Genomic DNA, 18896 nt, shown 5'->3' on the forward strand with positions numbered 1-18896 from the left:
AGAAACAATTTTAAAATCTTGAGTAGTCTGCACTCACTGTTCTCACACACTCTAGGAGGTGAGAACTTCAAAGAACTGGCACTGTAAATCCAACCTGCTTATATTAGCCAGTGTGTAATGAATGATGAAGTAATACAATCATGCCTACTTCCCTTTGTGTCAGAAATGAGCAACTGTTCATCAAAATTTAATGATCAATGGTCTTGTGCCGCACAGTCGACACCTTGCAGATTGTAAATATGTGCCTTAATCACATTCGTAGATGATTATAATACCTGCTCCTGGGCTACGAATTTGATGCCTTCCATTTTTATTATGACAAGCACACAGAGAATACAATCTGGTAATTCCAACCTGTGTTTATCAGTGTTTACTCGTGCTTACCATATTTACCTGCATTTACTCATGTTTACCCATATTTACTCATGTTTACCCGTGTTTACTCATATTTACCTGTGTTTACTCATGTTTACCCATGCATGTTTACTATTTACCTGTGTTTAACCGTGTTTACTCATGTTTACCTGCATTTGCCCTTGTTTACCTGTGTTTACTTATATTTACCCATGTAGACAATTAGCTGCCTGTTATTTACTCTTTTTCAACATTGAAACCGTACATGAATTTTGTAAATGTACTTGAGCAATTTTACAGATGTTTGTAACCTTGTCCTAGAAAGTATTATTGTAGTTAAAATTTTGGTCCTTTAAGTCAACATATTTTGCATATTGCAGTGGTACCATCCAGTTTGAAGTGGATTAGGTTCACTTTGCCATTGATCTTCTGACTTAGTCTCTGCATAAGTAACTAATCATTAGTAACTATTGTGTGTTGAAACTTTACTATCAATCTAATCTAAATTTAGGAAACCCTAGCAAAGCAATCACTCTAACCACACTACACCTAGAGCAACATTATAAGTTCTAGAGTACAAATAATCTTGATTGATGATAAGACTGAATGGCCACTATACCTACTATTTGATAATTGATCTGATACACATGTGTATAATTGGGATCATGTTATATTTATAAAAAGTACAGAAACTAGGGTGAAAATAATATTAAAACATTAAAATGGAGATCGCTCAAAACACCATAGGAACAACAGAAGAGTCAAACAAATCAACATGTTACACCATTCTACAGCTACTATGGAACTTGTCAAACCCTTTAAAGCCTGTTAATGTCACACACAAATCTCTATTCGGATAATAATTATGATGGAGGCTAAGGAAAAATGTAGTTTCTACATTCAGAATTAGGTTTCTGACTCCCTGCTTCACAAGCTCCCTTTTTGTGCAGGTTTCTGGAGGGATAATTAACAATAAAATGAATTAAATTCCATAGATCAGGCACTAAAAATGTTCCTGTATAAATAGAGCTTTCACTCAATTTCAAAACACATTTTGCTTTGTTTTATTACTGCTTTACAGCTGGTAACCAGCAATGAAGCAACTTGTGCTGTAGCCTTAAACTAGACTCAACTAAAATTAGAGCTAATGAAGTGAAGCACTGTATGACTAAAGGAAGCTAGCCATCAACTAACAACATGGAGTTGTGTAGACAGGACATCACCATCAGAGAGCTGGGAATGTGCAATATCCATTGAGTCCGAATAGAGAACTGTGTGACATTAGTTTAGGCTTTAAAGGGTTTGACATGCTCCATAGTAGCTGTATAATGACGTAACATGCTGATTTGCTTGACTCTTGTTTCTGTGTTTTTTCAGTGCTCTCTATTTCCAGTATTATAATTATTAAAACTAGTTTGTTTGACTGATAAAGGGGATTGAAGTATTCCTGAACTAAAGAAACTTAATTGTCAATAGCTTATTAAATGACGCTAAGACATGATTCCTATCAACCTGTCATCAAATTTGGAAAAACTAGGTTGATATCCATCCAGTTTGATATATGCAAACATTTCAAAAATCAATTTTGTATAGCACCAATGATGGATCCAGGATGGGGCATTTGGGGAAAATTCCCTCCCCCTTCACCTTGTGGCGGAGCCACTAACCATACTTCTGATTAAAATACTATAAACTTTGTCGGGCCAAGATCAGTCTATAAAACTCATGAAAATATGCACATTTTTTACTAGCATTTATCGCAAATTCACCTGGAACCAAAGTCAAACTAGCTGTGAAATTGTCATCCAGCACCATTGTGCATACTAGCACCTCTAAAAATAATTATTGTGCTGTTGTTTAAGACATTCAGAACCTTTTTAAAACTCCACAGCCATCTGCAAAAGTCAAAATGACAAAAATTAACAGTGAGACACTACCAATAGGTAATTATTTGCTGCTTCAAAATGCAGCACCTAACAAGAGAATCTGGCTCTCCCCAGCCAACCACCTACAACTGTTAGCCTGTTTGTGCCCCTCCACTTGCCAGCTCCTGGATCCATTCCTGAGTACCACTACAATAATTAGGTGATTCATGAATGTTTGACTTTATTAATGTATGTGTGTAGCTGTTTGTTGTACCTAAACATATATGCTCTTGCCTAGAGTCAGTGTATTTTTTTACCGGCAGTTGCTTACACTGTATGTATTTGTTGTGCACATTGCATGTAATTTGCTGTGACATTGATGAAATATTATACACAACCATACCACACTGAGAGCACCAGTTCTCGTCTGATCACTGAAGTCGCACAAGTTTAAAAAAATTAAAGTTTATGCTTATCTGTGCTTACTCATGCATGTTTGCTCATGCTTACCTTTGTTTACCTGTGTTTACCCATGTTTACTTGTATTTATATACCTGTGTTTACCCTTGTTAACCTGTGTTTACCCATGTTTACCTTGTTTACCCATGGTAACCATGTTATGCTGTGTTTATCTTTTTTAACTGTGTTTACCTTTGTTTACTCACATTTACCTGTGTTTACCCATGTTTACTCATGTTTACTCATGCTTACCTTAGTTTACCTGTGTTTACCCTTGTTTACCATGTTTACCTATATTTATCTGTGTTTACCCTTGTTTACCATGTTTACCTATATTTATCTGTGTTTATCCTTGTTTACCCTTGTTTACCTGTGTTTACCCGTGTTTATCTTACCTGTGTTTACCCTTGTTTACTCATGTTTACCCTTGTTTACCTGTGTTTACCCTTGTTTACTCATGTTTACATGTGTTTACCCTGGTTTACCCATGTTTACTTGTGTTTACCCTGTTTACTCTTATTTTCCTCCTTCTACAACCTCCACCTACTCTTACTAATATTTACTTTGTCTACCTTTTTACCCAGTTGTACAAAACGTACTTCTACACCTTGTCCTATATCATGCCATATCTCAAGAGAGAGAGACAAATTAGCAAAACCCGCATTAAGGAAAAGCAAAAACTTTACTCACATTATACTGAAGTCCACTCTCCATTTGAGAGAACATTTGATGCTGATTATGCTGCATATGTTGTAAAAAGGAATGGCCAAGTCAAATCTATGATAACATCTGCTAAAGTGCAACATGATAAAGTGTTAGCTAATACAAAATCTTCTAATCACAAAACCCTGTAGCTACCGTAAATTCGAGGGGCGAATATTTCGAGGTTGAGCTACAAATAAAATTTTTCGTGTACCTGCAAACACTCCCAAAATGTATTAGACTATATGTAGGTCTAAATATTTCAAGGGTAAAGTTTTCGCTGATAACATCCAAAACCGCGAAATCAGCGAAAATTTTCCCCCTCAAAATATTTAGGTTATACAGTATAGTTTTGTGAGAGATAAAAGCAAAGTGAAGCCCACTGGCCATTTGTCAGCTTTAAAACTTGATGGATCCTTAAACGATGGAGGTATAGTGAAGTAATTGAAGTGTTAAATGACCTTTTTCAATCAGTATATAGCTACTAAAGAAGATACTCTCTTAATTTCTGTTCCTCAGTTTACATCTGAAGTCACCTGCTCCTTTAATGAGATCCTTATCACAGAGTCAGAGATTTAGTTAGCTGAGATCAAACAGAAGAAACTGGAACAATCTAAGAGAAATGAGTGAGTGTTATTAATACTATAGCTTGTGTAGTACTTGCAGTGGTACCTGTCTAGTGTAAGTTATCTTCCTTGAATCCACACAAGGGCTCCTGGACCTGACTGTTCACATCCACATCTGTTCATGAAGCGTTGTGCTATGAGCCCGCCTTTCTAGGCCACTGTTTTTGTTATATACTCAATCTCTGAACATTGGAATTATCTCTAAGGGAATGGAAACAAGTAAACATTATGCCTATTTTCAAAAAAGAATCCCAAGAGTAAAGCCAATAATTACAGACCAATAAGTTTGACATCACCACTGGATATTGGAGTATACTATGTCGTTCATGGTGCTGGGAACTGATGTTTATAAACACTGCCGTAGTTGCCCTTGGTGTGCAATTGTTACAGGGAGAGGAAGGAAGTCCAAACCATCGTTACATCCTATCCCTGTGCAGAGAGGAGCTAAAATGATGCAATACTTGATGGATAATGGCATAGTTTCGCATTACCAACATGGTTTTGTTCCAAAAAAATCTTTCTTTACAAACCTTCTAGAATCTTCTGATACTTGAACTACAGTAGTTGACTCAGGTTATGGTGTTAATGTGATTTATTTAGATTATAGTAAGGCCTTTGATTCATTGCCCTATCTTAGGCTTATTGAGAAGATAAAAGGTTATGGAATTGGAGGCAATTTACTACTGTGGTTGAAGAATTTTCTTGATAGTCATTTACAAAGAGTATTAAATGGAATCCAATCTCAGTGGTCTAAAGTAACTAGCGGAATCCCCCAAGGACCACTGCTCTTTGTAATGATCTTGCAGAAGTTATTCAGTGTGAGTTAGATGTTTTTGCGGATGATACCAAGGTGTGTAACTATACATATATTCAATAATCAAGAGTGCATGTCTGTGATGCTATGGAGCTACAAAGGGACTTAAGCAAGGCACAAAAATGGTTTACATTTTGACTTCTCAACCTCAATCTGTAGAAGTGTAAAAGTTATGCATAATGGTAAGACACTACATACATGCAAGTTATACAATGGAAGCATCTACTTCTCCCAGGTCACAGGTAGAACTGAGTGAAGTTAAGTTTGAAAAAGACCTCAGTATATGGACTACCTCCTTACTGAAGCCTTCTTTACATTGTGATAAAACTGCTGCAAGTGCAACATGAGTACTAGGGATGCTTAAAAGGACATTCCCAATGATTTCTAAAGAGTAGTTTATCTTTTTGTATAGGACCTATGTAAGACTTTAATTCATGATATCTTATAAAATTAATATCCTGGATTATGGTTTTCTTAATCTTCCATAGCAAAATATGTAAGCTCTTTTAGAACATGTGGTAAGAATCTGCATAGCTAAGTTGAATCATCCATGCATCTAACCTTCTTTGAGGCTTTTTAAGGATATAATTCAAACTGGGAAATTGGTAACAAATTCTTGGTGATAATCACCAGATAGAAGAACTCACCATTATAGAAGTGCATGTACCTTATTCACTCATGCATTTCTAATGAAACTATCTGTCAATTACTGTTAATACTGTATCTAGCTGCACATGTTCTATTAGCATGTTGTTAGTGCCCATATTTAGTGACATCGATAGGAGTGTATAATACATCTTTGCAAGGAAGGCAAAGAGATCTGTATGAGTTTTCTCAGTGATTTGTGACTGGTACAGAAAGATAACAACACGAACTGGTAGGAATAGTGATAACCCAGGCTTGTAATCAGACTGTGAACAAGAGATCAACAAGCATGTGAGGATTGTCCCTGCATGCACCAGGAAGAGAGGAGAATTCAAATAGACACAGTCTCTACCCCAGGCAATCACATACAGCAAAACATTTATAACTTAGGAAGTTAACAGACATACCTTCAGAAGGCCTCGAGAAACAAACAACACTGTGCATTCAAGCTAGCATATAATTGATTGGCAATAGCCGGACAGCAAACAAAAGTAGCACTAAGTTCAATGAAGCAATCCTTCGCTAGTATATCAAATATCACTGTGGACAACTATATATCGCCAAACACCAACAAGTTTCAGAAAGTATGATGAATAGATAAATAAGACTGATAGGACCTACACCAGGTAGCCACTTCACTTAGTAAGCATTATCACAGGTGATTCTAATGTTCGGTTTATATGAGGTGTTTGAATGAAGGAAAATTTACCGTATAGCCTAAGTTGCATGAGCCATGTAAACAAGCAAAAAAAAGAAAACAGATTTTCAAACAATCCCATTTTGCCACACAGCAAAAATAGTGCTCCAATACTACCTATACCTATACAAACTATGTTTTGAGTCAGTATTGAAACAAAAAAATTCAAAAAAGTCGACTTTCTTGTGAGAGAAAATGGACCACAAATCTATAAGGGACTCCAATGTTATTCAGTATTGGGGCCTGTGGTCTGATTTTGTCTGAGCATAGGTAAAATAGTTCCAACACCAAAACATAGAATATTTGTAGATGAAATATGCTGTGCCAGGCTCCACTTATTTTAATAACCCTGAGATAGACTCCTGGCTCCTTGTACATGTAAAATATCTAATAGAGCAATCGGGTATAGAGCAGCTCATAACTGTTTTATTTCTAGCTGTCAAATTCTGTTTTTTGTGAGCACTATTCTCTACACTTCTTCATAGCTAGAGCACAGAAGAATACTGGACTAGCCACTAAACTGGTTTGCATTCTGAATTTCTGATTGGTTTCTTTATTGCCATGCAGTAAATCTTGATTGTCTACTTCATCATGAACTTGTATACATAAACTTGTACAAGACTACTATGAAATACACAAAGAAAATATTATAATGTAGTTTCTAGTTTCCCCCCATGTCAATCATTCAATAACCCTTAATCTTCCAAGTATTGCACAATCGTTTTACACTTCCACATATTGCTTTACATCTCCTATATGCATTAAGCAATCATGGTGAAATTTTCAGGAATAGTTCAGTGACCAGTTGAGAACATTGGTATGATCATAGAATTATCCACTTAGGATTGTGATATATAGATGTAAATGTAAAAAAATATTTTCAATAATTTTTACCAATCATGTGGGGTACATTTATTGGCAATCTTTGGTATTTCAATGGGTAACTACAACATTCAGCTACAAGCAGAAAAAATTGAAGCAAAAAAGGATATTCTATAATGATTTTATGACAGGATAAGGTCAGGGGGGTAGGACAAGCTCACGTGCTTACGTAAGTGCATTACGCCTAATAGCACTTTGCCCGTACTTTGATTAAATTCCAATGAAAAACAATGGCGGTCAGAGCAAGCATGGCGAGAGTAACGTAGTCTCGCGTGGCCAGACCCTATAATTTCCAATCGATAAGCGGTTGCGCGGAAAGGGTCTGGCCACGCGAGACTAAGAGTAACGGCGGAAGATTCTCGACCGTCTACTACCGATGATCCTAACGCTCCTTCCGACCCTAATAGTATGGGGGTGTATTTTGCACCAAAAGAGTTTCGTTACAGTACCACAGGAAGCCTGCTGACTGAAAGCAACCCCTGTGTTTCTGTTCAGTGTAGCATGTAGCAGCAGGAGATAAATTCCTTTACGTACTACAAGGCTTTGATGTGCTTGCCATAGAGCTACGGCATATTGAAATCCAATCTCGTTATGTACAGACTTGCTCAACCACAAAGTTACGTAATACAGGAAACTGGTTAATCACGTGATCACCGCACATTGCTGTTGTGGTCAATCACGTTTTCTGCGTAACAATGACGAGTGAGTGACTTTATAAAGGAGATAAACTGGTGACTGTTATGAATATGGAAAGCACCTTGATGGAAGGTACGGTAACTCACAACTAAATTTGCAGTGACTTGTGTGTGCACACATTCATAGTGATGAGCGAGTGAATCACTATTAATTTTTGTCTCGAGCTTGTAACTTATACTGAACATAATGTATGGCATTACTATCAGGTGGTTACCAATGCGCCTGACAATGTCATGCATATTTAAACTGTAAGCTCACTGGTTATGTACACGTGAGGCAAGGTCGAGGACAAGGTTGAGATTTGAACTATGATGAGCACGACTGAATCTCTGCTTTGTGCTGTTGCAGTTTCACTGTAAATTCTTACCGGTGAAACAACATAACCAAATGGTTAGGACAGTAGCTTGTATGCCCCATGATGCTGGCCGGTTCATGCTGTTGCAGTTTCTTGCACTACTTACCATGACTATAACTGGTTATTATGGAACTTTGAGACAGTTTCTATCCTTGTTAACCTCCTGCAAGTTACTAGTCTTGTCCAAGGTGGATTTGCCCGCACATACTCAAGTGCTTAGGACACTTTCCCCAGCAGATTCAAGCCTAATAGAGCTCTATATGACATGCTTAATATAATGCTGCAGAAATGTTCATTTGATATCATTTCTCTTGTAATGCTGTGTACCCCCGGACACTAAACAAGACTATGGGACTGGCCATAATTGACGCAGTAAGATACATGAATTATAGTTTAGCTTTTTTCATTGTACCAGTAATAGACATGATGTCATGCACTCATCCAGCATTTTCTATAACACAAACTGAGTACGTATGCAACAAAATTTAATATTTTATCTTCAAATGTTTAGTAAAACACTTGTTTGTATTCTTCCTATTGTGTTGTGCGTATTGTCCAATCTTATATCAATTGCTTTATTTTACAGATTATTAAAACAAGATGCCACAGAACTTGCCAGCTTGAGCAATCTTAGTGTAAGTGTATTTTGTTTGTGATCTTACAATAGACCATATGCAATCTTGGGGGCATGGTTTTGTAGTATTGATCGTGTGCAATTTGTAACCAGAATGTCTTGAAAGAGTACTATAGTAACTTCTCGGATGTTCCTTTCATCAAGAGTATGAGCATTTAAAATTTTTCCAGTATAGAATTTCTTGCTCTCAGGAATATATGAGACTATGCTCTAGATTGCACATAGTCTATAACAACAAATACAGTGTCCTCAGTAACGAGATTGATTTAAACCCCCTATCCCACCACCAACATACATTCACATTTGTACCACCCTTTAAGCAAGGTCTAAACTGTTGGTCATCACAATCCTAGAGGGGAAGGTCTGAAAGCTACCGTACAGTAGATAACTTAGGCAGTGTAAAACATAGGTGAATTTGGCAAATAGTCCAAGTTTTTTTCCTCGCCTATAGCCATTGTTAGCTATGTCACTGTGTAGAGATATGTTACAAAACACACCGGGGGTGTAGCTAGCTTTCTGAATTACCCGGGCACAAGATCTGGCTGTCCCCTTTAACAAGCAATGCGAGCCCATCTCTGTGGACTCTTCATTACAGATTTGCTTTAAAAGAAGTTATGCCTAGCTAGCTACTACACTGCTGTTTGTACAGCTTAACCCTTAAACCCGCATAATCCAGAAAACTGGATTTACACTTAATAAATACACATGCTTTGCACAAAGCGCTGTAACTTTTGAAGCTTTCATCCCTCCTATGGCTATGCAATTTATATCATTCTACTCATGATGTAGCAAGGATCAAAATGATACCTAGGGTTTTACCCTAACACTAAAATTAATGGTGAAGCCAAAACTAGTCGTGAAAATAACTTTTCAGTAAGGAAACACACAAACCCTTTACATACCTTTATAAAATGGTTGATAACTCAATGGTAGTTGATCCTATCGCTTTGCAACAACTTTCATTCCACTCTTCGTGAAATTCACTTTCATAATTTATTATGTTGATTTTTAGTTAAGACCAGCAACTGTTGTCACAAGTGATGAATGTTCCTCTTATAATAGGTGCTAGTGGCACACAAATGTTTATTCATTGGAGTCATGTGCATACTGCTGAGGTAAGTCTATTGTCAGCTGTGTATATACTGTACCATATGGATATCAAATCATCAATCGAGCATTGTCATTTGCTTAGTTCATTCAGTGCTATTGTAAGAATGATGTAGATTGTCGCTTTTCTGCCTTACAATGTCACTGGAAAATTAGCGTGGTTTCAGAGTGACCTAAAATGCTTCTGGGAAGTTCTGCAATAGTGTTGATTTGGCTAGTGAGATTTTGGCTTCATTTGCTGATTTGATTGTACAATTTCTGTAATGTGTTTAGTGGTCTTTTATTTCTATGATTATTAGCAATTGTCATCTTGATATATAGGTGTTCTGGAGATTATGGGAAAACACCACACACGATGCAATTGGTTTATAATAGTGTGTATTCTAACTTATTCTGTAACTAAGTTTTGTTTGTCATATCGATTGAGTTGTGTATATTTTTATCACTTGTTCAGACCTGTTGCATATTACAAGTTTAATCGAAGGTTAACTTGAAGGTGGCCATAATAACATTAATAGATGGGAACTAGTGTTGAACACTATGCACTATTCAGTAAATATCTAAACGGTAGGGTTAGCTTGATCACTATGCATTGTGGTATTCATTAGAAGGTATCAACAGGTTTGGGGTAGTACCATATGTAGCAGCCTGCCTGTTCTAGATCATTCTATGCTATAGCAGGGCAGTAAAGGAGCAGCATTATCACTAATTGTTTGCAGTGCTGGAAACTTTTTATCCCACCAAAGGTCCATAGTACCAAACTACAGCTGGTTAGTAGGATATGGGCTGCATTGTAGCATATCAGTTAGGAGGATCATATAGGGCATCTGGTGTTGGGTAAATTGGCATACCACCAAATGTACCAGCCAGAGCTTTATCATAAATGTTGGGGTACACATTTACCATGACCCAATCTCGGAGGGTCATGTGATCTCACATGACAGTTTAAGGGTCAGGTCACAAGGCTACAGCGCTCCAGCCCATTCTCCCAATCTCGATGTCTTGTTGTATTATGGTCATTGCCACACACTGGTATACAGAATGTTTGTTTCAGCTCTATAGTCAACATCATCTTCATAACACTCACTGCCGTGATGCAATGATTCTTTCAAAATGATGCACTTGCAATAATCAAGGCTTGCAACACAATAAATGAAATAGTGGTGAGACAAGCATATCAAATGTACTATCAGTACATGTACATCAACCAGATGTGTAAGCTTCATACTTGGAGCACAAAACTTCTGACTGTGTAAATATTATTGCAACATTCAAGTGTGTGTTGCAAATGACGATTGCAAGTCCCTAGATGGCTCCACAAACACTTCTGTACAATACAAGTGAAGAATAATACCAACATATAAATGGACACTTCATTATGTTTTTTCACTCCTTGCATTGTATCATTACAGTACATTATACATAAACATATTATGTATTACACACTTAGATATGCTACAAAGGAATTGTCAGTTTCATGTCGTAATTGGCTAATTCATAATTAAGTCACCAATTGCTGCAGATTGATTGCCGTCTTAAGCTTCTTGGTATAAGGACATCTACAGATCATCTAAGGCTCTTCATCATAATATAGGCAGGGTGCTTATCAGTGCTGAAGCGAGTGGACTGACTAATAGGCCATCATCATCTATCACATAGACTTCTCACTTCCTGGAATATAAATGCTAACAATAAATTAAACAATAATAATTATTATTGTGATATGTAATGTGTAAATAATATGAGGTGGTATAAGCAGTGGACCTGGAAATGAAGAACTCAATTGGTACTTCACATTCATGCCTGTTACCTCTACAAGTCACAGCATCCCATCTTGCATGGCCAGATCACTTATTCTATATCATGGTGCCTCACACAATCCCTAGCATTTAATGCCTACACTGAAAGAGGGTTTGGACTGCTTAGCATAGGCCATTCTGATGGGTGCTCATTTTCACACCTCCAGGTACCATACGCACCATTAATATTAATAAATACTAGAAGTTTAACTTCTCATGCACCACATGAAGCACACAAGGCTATTATAATTTTGTCAAACTGCTTGTGTAACCAGCAGCTCTTGCCAGCAGTCACCCTTTCACTGAAAATGTTTCCTGGAAAAATTGTTACACAAAATTTCTCCAGTTAAGCAATACTAGTGTACTTGTCATACAGAAAGCCAGCTGTAACCAGTGAGCAGCCAGTCCAGACCTGACGATAGACGTCATGTGATGCATGGTGCAGAAGTGCTATGACTATGTAAGATGAGACACTGTGACTTGCAGAGGCATCTAATACAATAGAATGCATAAACACTAGGAAACATATAAAATTTCTGGATCCCTGCAGGTCTTTGGTCCAGGGTTTATTAATTCCTGGGGTAGGAAATTATATTAGTACTAACTTGTGTACAATAATCTGTATGTGTAGCTATAAAATACCTTAAGGGAACATCTGAGAAGTTTGACTAGTATTCTAGGGATGGGAGGGTATTGACATTTCTGTCGTACGATTATTGTCATGAGCCATTATCACAATTATTGTACATTTAACCACTGTACTGTAACAAAAACCCTAAAATATTCAACTAAACGGCAAAAATATTTAAGATGATCGATTATTATGTGATAATTGCCAATTTTAATTATCACTACTTAATGAAAATTAGACGATTGCCAACTAAATAATCATGATAATTGGATAATTGCCCATCTCTATAATATTCTTGCATCAATACTACAAAGTCATGCCCCCAAGATTGCATATGGTCTATTGTAAGATCACAAACAAAATACACTTACACTAAGATTGCTCAAGCTGGCAAGTTCTGTGGCATCTTGTTTTAATAATCTGTACAATAAAGCAATTGATATAAGATTGGACAATACGCACAACACAATAGGAAGAATACAAACAAGTGTTTTACTAAACATTTGAAGATAAAATATTAAATTTTGTTGCATACGTACTCAGTTTGTGTTATAGAAAATGCTGGATGAGCGCATGACATCATGTCTATTACTGGTACAATGAAAAAAGCTAAACTATAATTCATGTATCTTACTGCGTCAATTATGGCCAGTCCCATTGTCTTGTTTAGTGTCCGGGGGTATATACACAGCATTACAAGAGAAATGATATCAAATGAACATTTCTGCAGCATTATATTAAGCATGTCATATAGAGCTCTATTAGGCTTGAATCTGCTGGGGAAAGTGTCCTAAGCACTTGAGTATATGCGGGCAAATCCACCTTGGACAAGACTAGTAACTTGCAGGAGGTTAACACGGAGAGAAACTGTCTCAAAGTTCCATAATAACCAGTTATAGTCATGGTAAGTAGTGCAAGAAACTGCAACAGCATGAACCGGCCAGCATCATGGGGCATACAAGCTACTGTCCTAACCATTTGGTTATGTTGTTTCACCAGTAAGAATTTACGGTGAAACTGCAACAGCACAAAGCAGAGATTCAGTCGTGCTCATCATAGTTCAAATCTCAACCTTGTCCTTGACCTTGCCCCATGTGTACATAACCAGTGAGTTTACAGTTTAGATATGCATGACATTGTCAGGCGCATTGGTAACCACCTGATAGCAATGCCATACATTATGTTCAGTATAAGTTACAAGCTTGAGGCAAAATAGTGATTCACTTGCTCATCACTTAGTCTGGCGGCACCCGCCCTTACTCTATGCGATGGGGCGGGCGCCGCCAGACTACTCATCACTATGAATGTGTCCAAGGGCATCGGAACCAGGGGCCAGGCCTTCACACTATTTTCAAAAGCATGTTTTGGCCCCCCACTTTTTGGGCCAAGTACTAGTAGCCAATCAGCCAAAGTTATATACACACACAGAAATGCATACCTCCATACGAGAAGCCATACAACCATCACGCAAAAGCACTCTGGGGTGTGGCATCACCAGTCCACCGCAGAGGTGAATCCAGACTTATAGAAAGGGGGGTCAAAAATGAACTGAGGCACTACATTGTCTCTGGTTTGATAAGGTGAGACCAAAAATAATAAAAAAAGGCCACAGCCAGCTGACAATAGCTGCCCACCTCACCAACCATGCATTTATAGCTGATAAAGTACATAACAATCCTTAAATAGCTCACTACACAAATACTGTGACTGCTTTATTAGAGTGACTGCTCTATTAGAGTATCTCGATCTTGGTATATTAAAAATTTTTGGAGGGGGGTCAAGAGGCCCCTTTGACCCCCCCTGTATCTGCCCCTGGTCCACCCCATTCATTGTACTGTACGAGGCACTATATTAAACACAAAAGCACCTGTAATTTTATTTCTGTTCTGCTTGCACACGATACCTGTTGTTGAAATATTTCCTGGATCCCGTGCAGTGAGAAGTTTGAACAGTAGAAAGAGTGTCATGTCCGTGATGTGGGAAAGATTGAACTCAAATTGAGGGTGGTAACAGATCTAAGTCTAAGAGGGCAGTCACACTGTAGTGCACGAGTGTATGGGAGTTGCTGACTACCAACGATTAAACCAGACATTATTAAGACTTTGTGGTGAAGTTGATTTATGAAGAGAAACAAACAAGGATGTGGAATATCAAAGTGGCCAACCATGAATGCAGTGTAGTATTCACCTGATCTACACTCAGTTTGGGAACACCTGCTAGAACAGACATCCCAGCTTATAGTTCCTTAAAAGTAACGATGTTTCACTTTGCCGATAACAACTATTAATGCTGTAATCCTTGTAGTGTGAAGTACGTAAAGCTCGCATAAAGAAAAGACCTTGATGTGACCATGATTTCTCATGTGATACATACATGCATTAAGCACATGCAGTAGGTGTAGAGGAGCATAGCGGCGGGTGTAGGGAGTGAAGAGATAGCTATGCAGTATAGGTGTAGGGCTGTTAGCTAGTGATAACACACCCCACAACACCTTTATATAAACGTACGTATGAACTGGGTACAGAGGAGCTGTATCAATGGGAGCCTGTGTGTCTGAATGGGTTTATGGTTAACTGGTCATGGCTATCTTTGGCCCCCCCACCCTGAAAATCGTTCCTACGCCTTTGAATGTGTGCATACGCAAGTCACTGCAAATTTAGTTTAACACAGGGGTGAGTTACCGTACCTTCCATCAAGGTGCTTTCCATATTCATAACAGTCACCAGTTTATCTCCTTTATAAAGTCACTCACTCGTCATTGTTACGCAGAAAACGTGGTTGACCACAACAGCAATGTGCGGTGATCACGTGATTAACCAGTTTCCTGTATTACGTAACTTTGTGGTTGAGCAAGTCTGTACATAACGAGATTGATTCAAATCAAAGGATCCCAAGGAATGGGCAGCCCGTCAGATGTTTTTGACTTATTTATAAAAAATGACGCTTCTTTAAACAGAACATATCCTTGTACAATGCTCTTAGAGGAGACAACAATAATATAGGTGAGCAACAACAATTCATATAGACGGGTTGCCTTTTTAAGGCGTGGTCGTTTTACCGTAAATTTTCCACATACTTTCCGAGTTCGCTAAGTCAAAAATGTATTACAGCTATTGGAGAAAATGAACGTTTCGGTTAACTTTAGCAAGCAAGAGTTAGCCAGCCTTCAGAACAGAAAGTATGTTATAGAGAAAGGTTTGAGCTATAACATATCCAGCGTGTAAGGTGAAGGCTGAACGAGAAGATGATTTTCTCTCAATCTCGGGTTTTTGGAAAGCGATAAAACTAGCTGAAAACATTCTTTGTAAGACTTTGCTACTACTTAGAATGATAGACTGGATAATTTTAACTAATCTTGTACATTTGAAGAGCCAAAAACGTTTGTCGAACTATTTTTAAAAATGGGTTTTTTGTTGACTTCTTGACCAACATTGTAATCATGCGTAAAACGGAAAGTCGCATTTTCTCGCGTTACACAAGGGACACGCCCTAAATAGGCAACCTGTCTATATACAGTACAACATTCGCTATACTGTTTTATGTGATCAGCTCAAACTAGGGAATTGTGTTAAGATTGTTAAAACCTTTTTCTTAATCCCAGGAGGAAGAATTCAAGCTGAGCGTGGCTGTGGAACGATTAAATCTTCCACCACATGGAGTGACGTGTCAGAGTCCACAGTTAACCACATATCAGAAACCTCATTTGGAGACCTAGACTTTGACGAAACACACTGTAGTGAATCTAGTGATACAGAAGAATCTCCAGTGTATTCCACTGTCACTTTCAAATGCATTGGTACTCAATATGATGATCATGCTCAAGTTATTCTTGGCAAAGTTAGCCAACTGCTAGATCATGAACAAGAAGTCCCAGTTAACTTGTTTCCAGAGCCAGACAATCCAAAAGATGCCAAAGCTATTGCTTTCAAATGCTGGATTGAAGATAAGTGGCATCATATTGGATATATCGTAAAAGAAGCCCGAGATAGCGTTCATGAAGCAAGGGCCTCTGATGCCATTATAAATGTGAAGTTTTCCTGGGCACAATACCTTTTGTGTTGGACAGAATCAGGTCCAGGATACTATGCAGGAATAAACATTACCAAAAGAAGATTGTGGAGTGCCACAGTACACCGATCTGCAAGTACTAGATAATTTATCTATGTTAAATCACGATATTTAATCACTATTAATTTCTTGAATGATCAATAGTAGCATATGAATGTTCATATAACACAACAGGGCTAGTGGGTGGGGGAGGCAGTTTCAGTGGTAGATTATGAAATCTTGGCCTCACTGACAAACTTCCCCTCACTGGCATTGTGGCACGTCTTGCTCCAAAAGCAGTGGGTTGTTCTCTCCTAGGGACTCGTTTTATAAGCTTCTTTTTAGCTGGTTGGTCAAAGTCAGGAAGAGGTCCTTCATGGTAGCGTGTGTGAGAAGATGTGGGATAATAAAAGGGGAGATCAGGATCCACACGCTTCATAAACTCCCCAAACACCTTCTGGATTCCAAATTTCACTTGGTTGACTGTAAAATTCTGTCCAATGGCATCTCTCATCATACTAAAGAAACACTCTACATCATCACTGCTACTGGCCCTCGGATGTTTGAGGTGACGATTTTCATTACTGTATTCTCACGTATGCCATTCCCTGCCTTCAATATTGGTGATCATTGCTACCAATGTCTCTCAAGAAAATCCTAATATACCAGACAAGCTCCTATAAAAAATAGATAAGATCACTATTTAATACCCAGAGAAATTAAACCAATTAGTGATTCAAAATACTACATATTACAAAATACATACCTATTAACTTCCAATAAAGCAAAATTATAAGTATGGTTGTGCCAAGGCATTAGTTCATCTAACATCATGTTGAGCATCTGGTAGTTGTACTTAGAACGCAACAAGCTTGGTACGCCTCGTTCATCACCAGCTCTTCTCCAGTTGAGTACAGTGTCTATGTACCTAGCTTCAACATTATATCCTTTCTTCGTCATAAACTTTGAAAGCTGTGGTCTAAAAAGACGCTCTGCATCAACCACTGACTGTTTACGTGACCCGACTAAAGCTGGGTATGTCAATCCAGATGATAGATCAGAAAGAGCTTCAGCAAATCGCTCTAATTTGATGTTATTTGGTCCCCCACTTCTGGTATGGCTTGCTATACGCTGCAAAAAAGTAAGTGATTAAAGTGGTGACTAAAATTTTGGAAAGGGGCTAACTTAGCTCTTACATATAAATTATGAAAATAAGGTTCAAATTTGTTTAAACTCCATGTACAAAATTGTGTTTCGTAATAGCTTATGTGTAAACAAACCTTAATTAAATGAGCCTCATCTTCTCGTTCATAAAAGATGGATTTGGTTTCTGGGTGTTCTTCAGGAACATACAGATATGTTGAAAATAGAATTCCCTTTGCTTCATACTGCTCAATCTCGTACTTAAATTGCAGCTGAGCCAAAATTGAACGTAGTTGATCTACCATTTCCTCAGTCTGACCTAAGGTGTATATATATCTAATCCAAAACAGCCAAGCTGTAAAAAAAGAGTCCGGCCCTGAGAAAGGCTATGGTGAAAAAAGATGTGAAATCCAAGGTGGCGGCCAAGAAATGGCTGTGATGGTAGGTTAATAGTAAAAATTTTAATAACGACAATTCAAGTGAATTTTGTGCCAAGACCAAGCGGCACCAAATTCACCTGAATTGTTGTTATTAAAATTTTTACCATTAGCCTACTACCATCACAGCCATTTCTTGGCCGCCACCTTGGATTTCACATCTTTTATCACCATAGCCTTTCTCAGGGTCGCACTCTTTTTTTACAGCTTGGCTGTTTTGGATTAGATTTCACTTCTTTTTGTATTTGTATACCCCAAAGCCGGCCTATGGCCGGCTTTAGGGCTTTTTAACCTGTCATTTTTTCTTTACTACAGGAAGAAGAAAAGATGAAGCGGGGTGATTTCTTTGTAGCTGACCTCTCTGCAAGGTGATCCTTCTAGCTGATCTCTCTACCGGATGACTTGTTTGTAGCTGAACTCTCTACAGGGTGATTTGTTTGTAGCTGAACTCTCTACAAGGTAATTTCTTCTAGCTGATCTTTCTACAGGGTGATTTGTTTGTAGCTGAATTCTCTACAGGGCGATTTGTTTGCAGCTAAACTGCTGAACTCTCTACAATGTAACTTCTTCTAGCTGAACTCTCTACGGGTGGCTTGTTTCTAGCTGAACTCTCTACAGGGTGATTTGTTTCTAGCTGAACTCTCTACAAGGTGATTTGTTTGTAACTGAACTCTCTACAAGGTAACTTCTTCTAGCTGATCTTTCTACAGGGTGATTTGTTTGTAGCTGAATTCTCTACAGTGCAATTTGTTTGCAGCTGAACTCTCTACATGGTAGTTTCTTTGTAGCTGAACTCTCTACAATGTAACTTTTTCTAGCTGAACTCTCTACGGGTGACTTGTTTCTAGCTGATCTCTCTACAGGGTGACTTGTTTCTAGCTGAACTCTCTACAGGGTGATTTGTTTGTAGCTGAACTCTCTACAAGGTAACTTCTTCTAGCTGATCTTTCTACAGGGTGATTTGTTTGTCTCTACAGGGCAATTTGTTTGTAGCTGAACTCTC

The 18896-nt window shown here is 38.0% G+C and overlaps 2 protein-coding genes and 2 long non-coding RNA genes across 4 annotated transcripts in view; 1 reads left to right on the top strand and 3 right to left on the bottom strand.

The window, feature by feature from the left end:
* LOC136256576 (hemicentin-1-like) overlaps nt 1–18896 on the bottom strand; it is a 160428-nt gene that overhangs the window by 87168 nt on the left and 54364 nt on the right. The window lies entirely within an intron of this gene.
* LOC136255391 (uncharacterized) lies at nt 7654–10319 on the top strand. Its single transcript, XR_010700864.1, has 4 exons — nt 7654–7812; nt 8682–8730; nt 9792–9844; nt 10158–10319. It is a non-coding gene; the product is annotated as an uncharacterized lncRNA (long non-coding RNA).
* LOC136255400 (uncharacterized) lies at nt 11198–15140 on the bottom strand. Its single transcript, XR_010700880.1, has 3 exons — nt 14953–15140; nt 12638–12686; nt 11198–11507 (listed from the first exon to the last, which is right to left on the bottom strand). It is a non-coding gene; the product is annotated as an uncharacterized lncRNA (long non-coding RNA).
* Nucleotides 16960–17761, bottom strand: LOC136256418 (uncharacterized). Its single transcript, XM_066049372.1, has 3 exons — nt 17594–17761; nt 17080–17444; nt 16960–16990 (listed from the first exon to the last, which is right to left on the bottom strand). Exons 1-3 carry the CDS (start codon nt 17759–17761, stop codon nt 16960–16962), a joined length of 564 nt encoding a protein of 187 aa, XP_065905444.1.

This window comes from Dysidea avara, chromosome 5 (assembly GCF_963678975.1).
Source record: "Dysidea avara chromosome 5, odDysAvar1.4, whole genome shotgun sequence".
NCBI classification, from domain to species: domain Eukaryota; kingdom Metazoa; phylum Porifera; class Demospongiae; order Dictyoceratida; family Dysideidae; genus Dysidea; species Dysidea avara.

What these genes read in the sequence shown, in the direction of transcription:
- LOC136256418 (XM_066049372.1), bottom strand. Translation starts at nt 17,761, where the DNA reads ATGGTAGATCAACTACGTTCAATTTTGGCTCAGCTGCAATTTAAGTAC. An exon ending in ATGAGGCTCATTTAATTAAG is followed by an intron (nt 17,445 to 17,593) that starts GTTTGTTTACAC and finishes ACTTTTTTGCAG; the next exon opens with CGTATAGCAAGCCATACCAG. An exon ending in GCTTTATTGGAAGTTAATAG is followed by an intron (nt 16,991 to 17,079) that starts GTATGTATTTTG and finishes TATTTTTTATAG; the next exon opens with GAGCTTGTCTGGTATATTAG.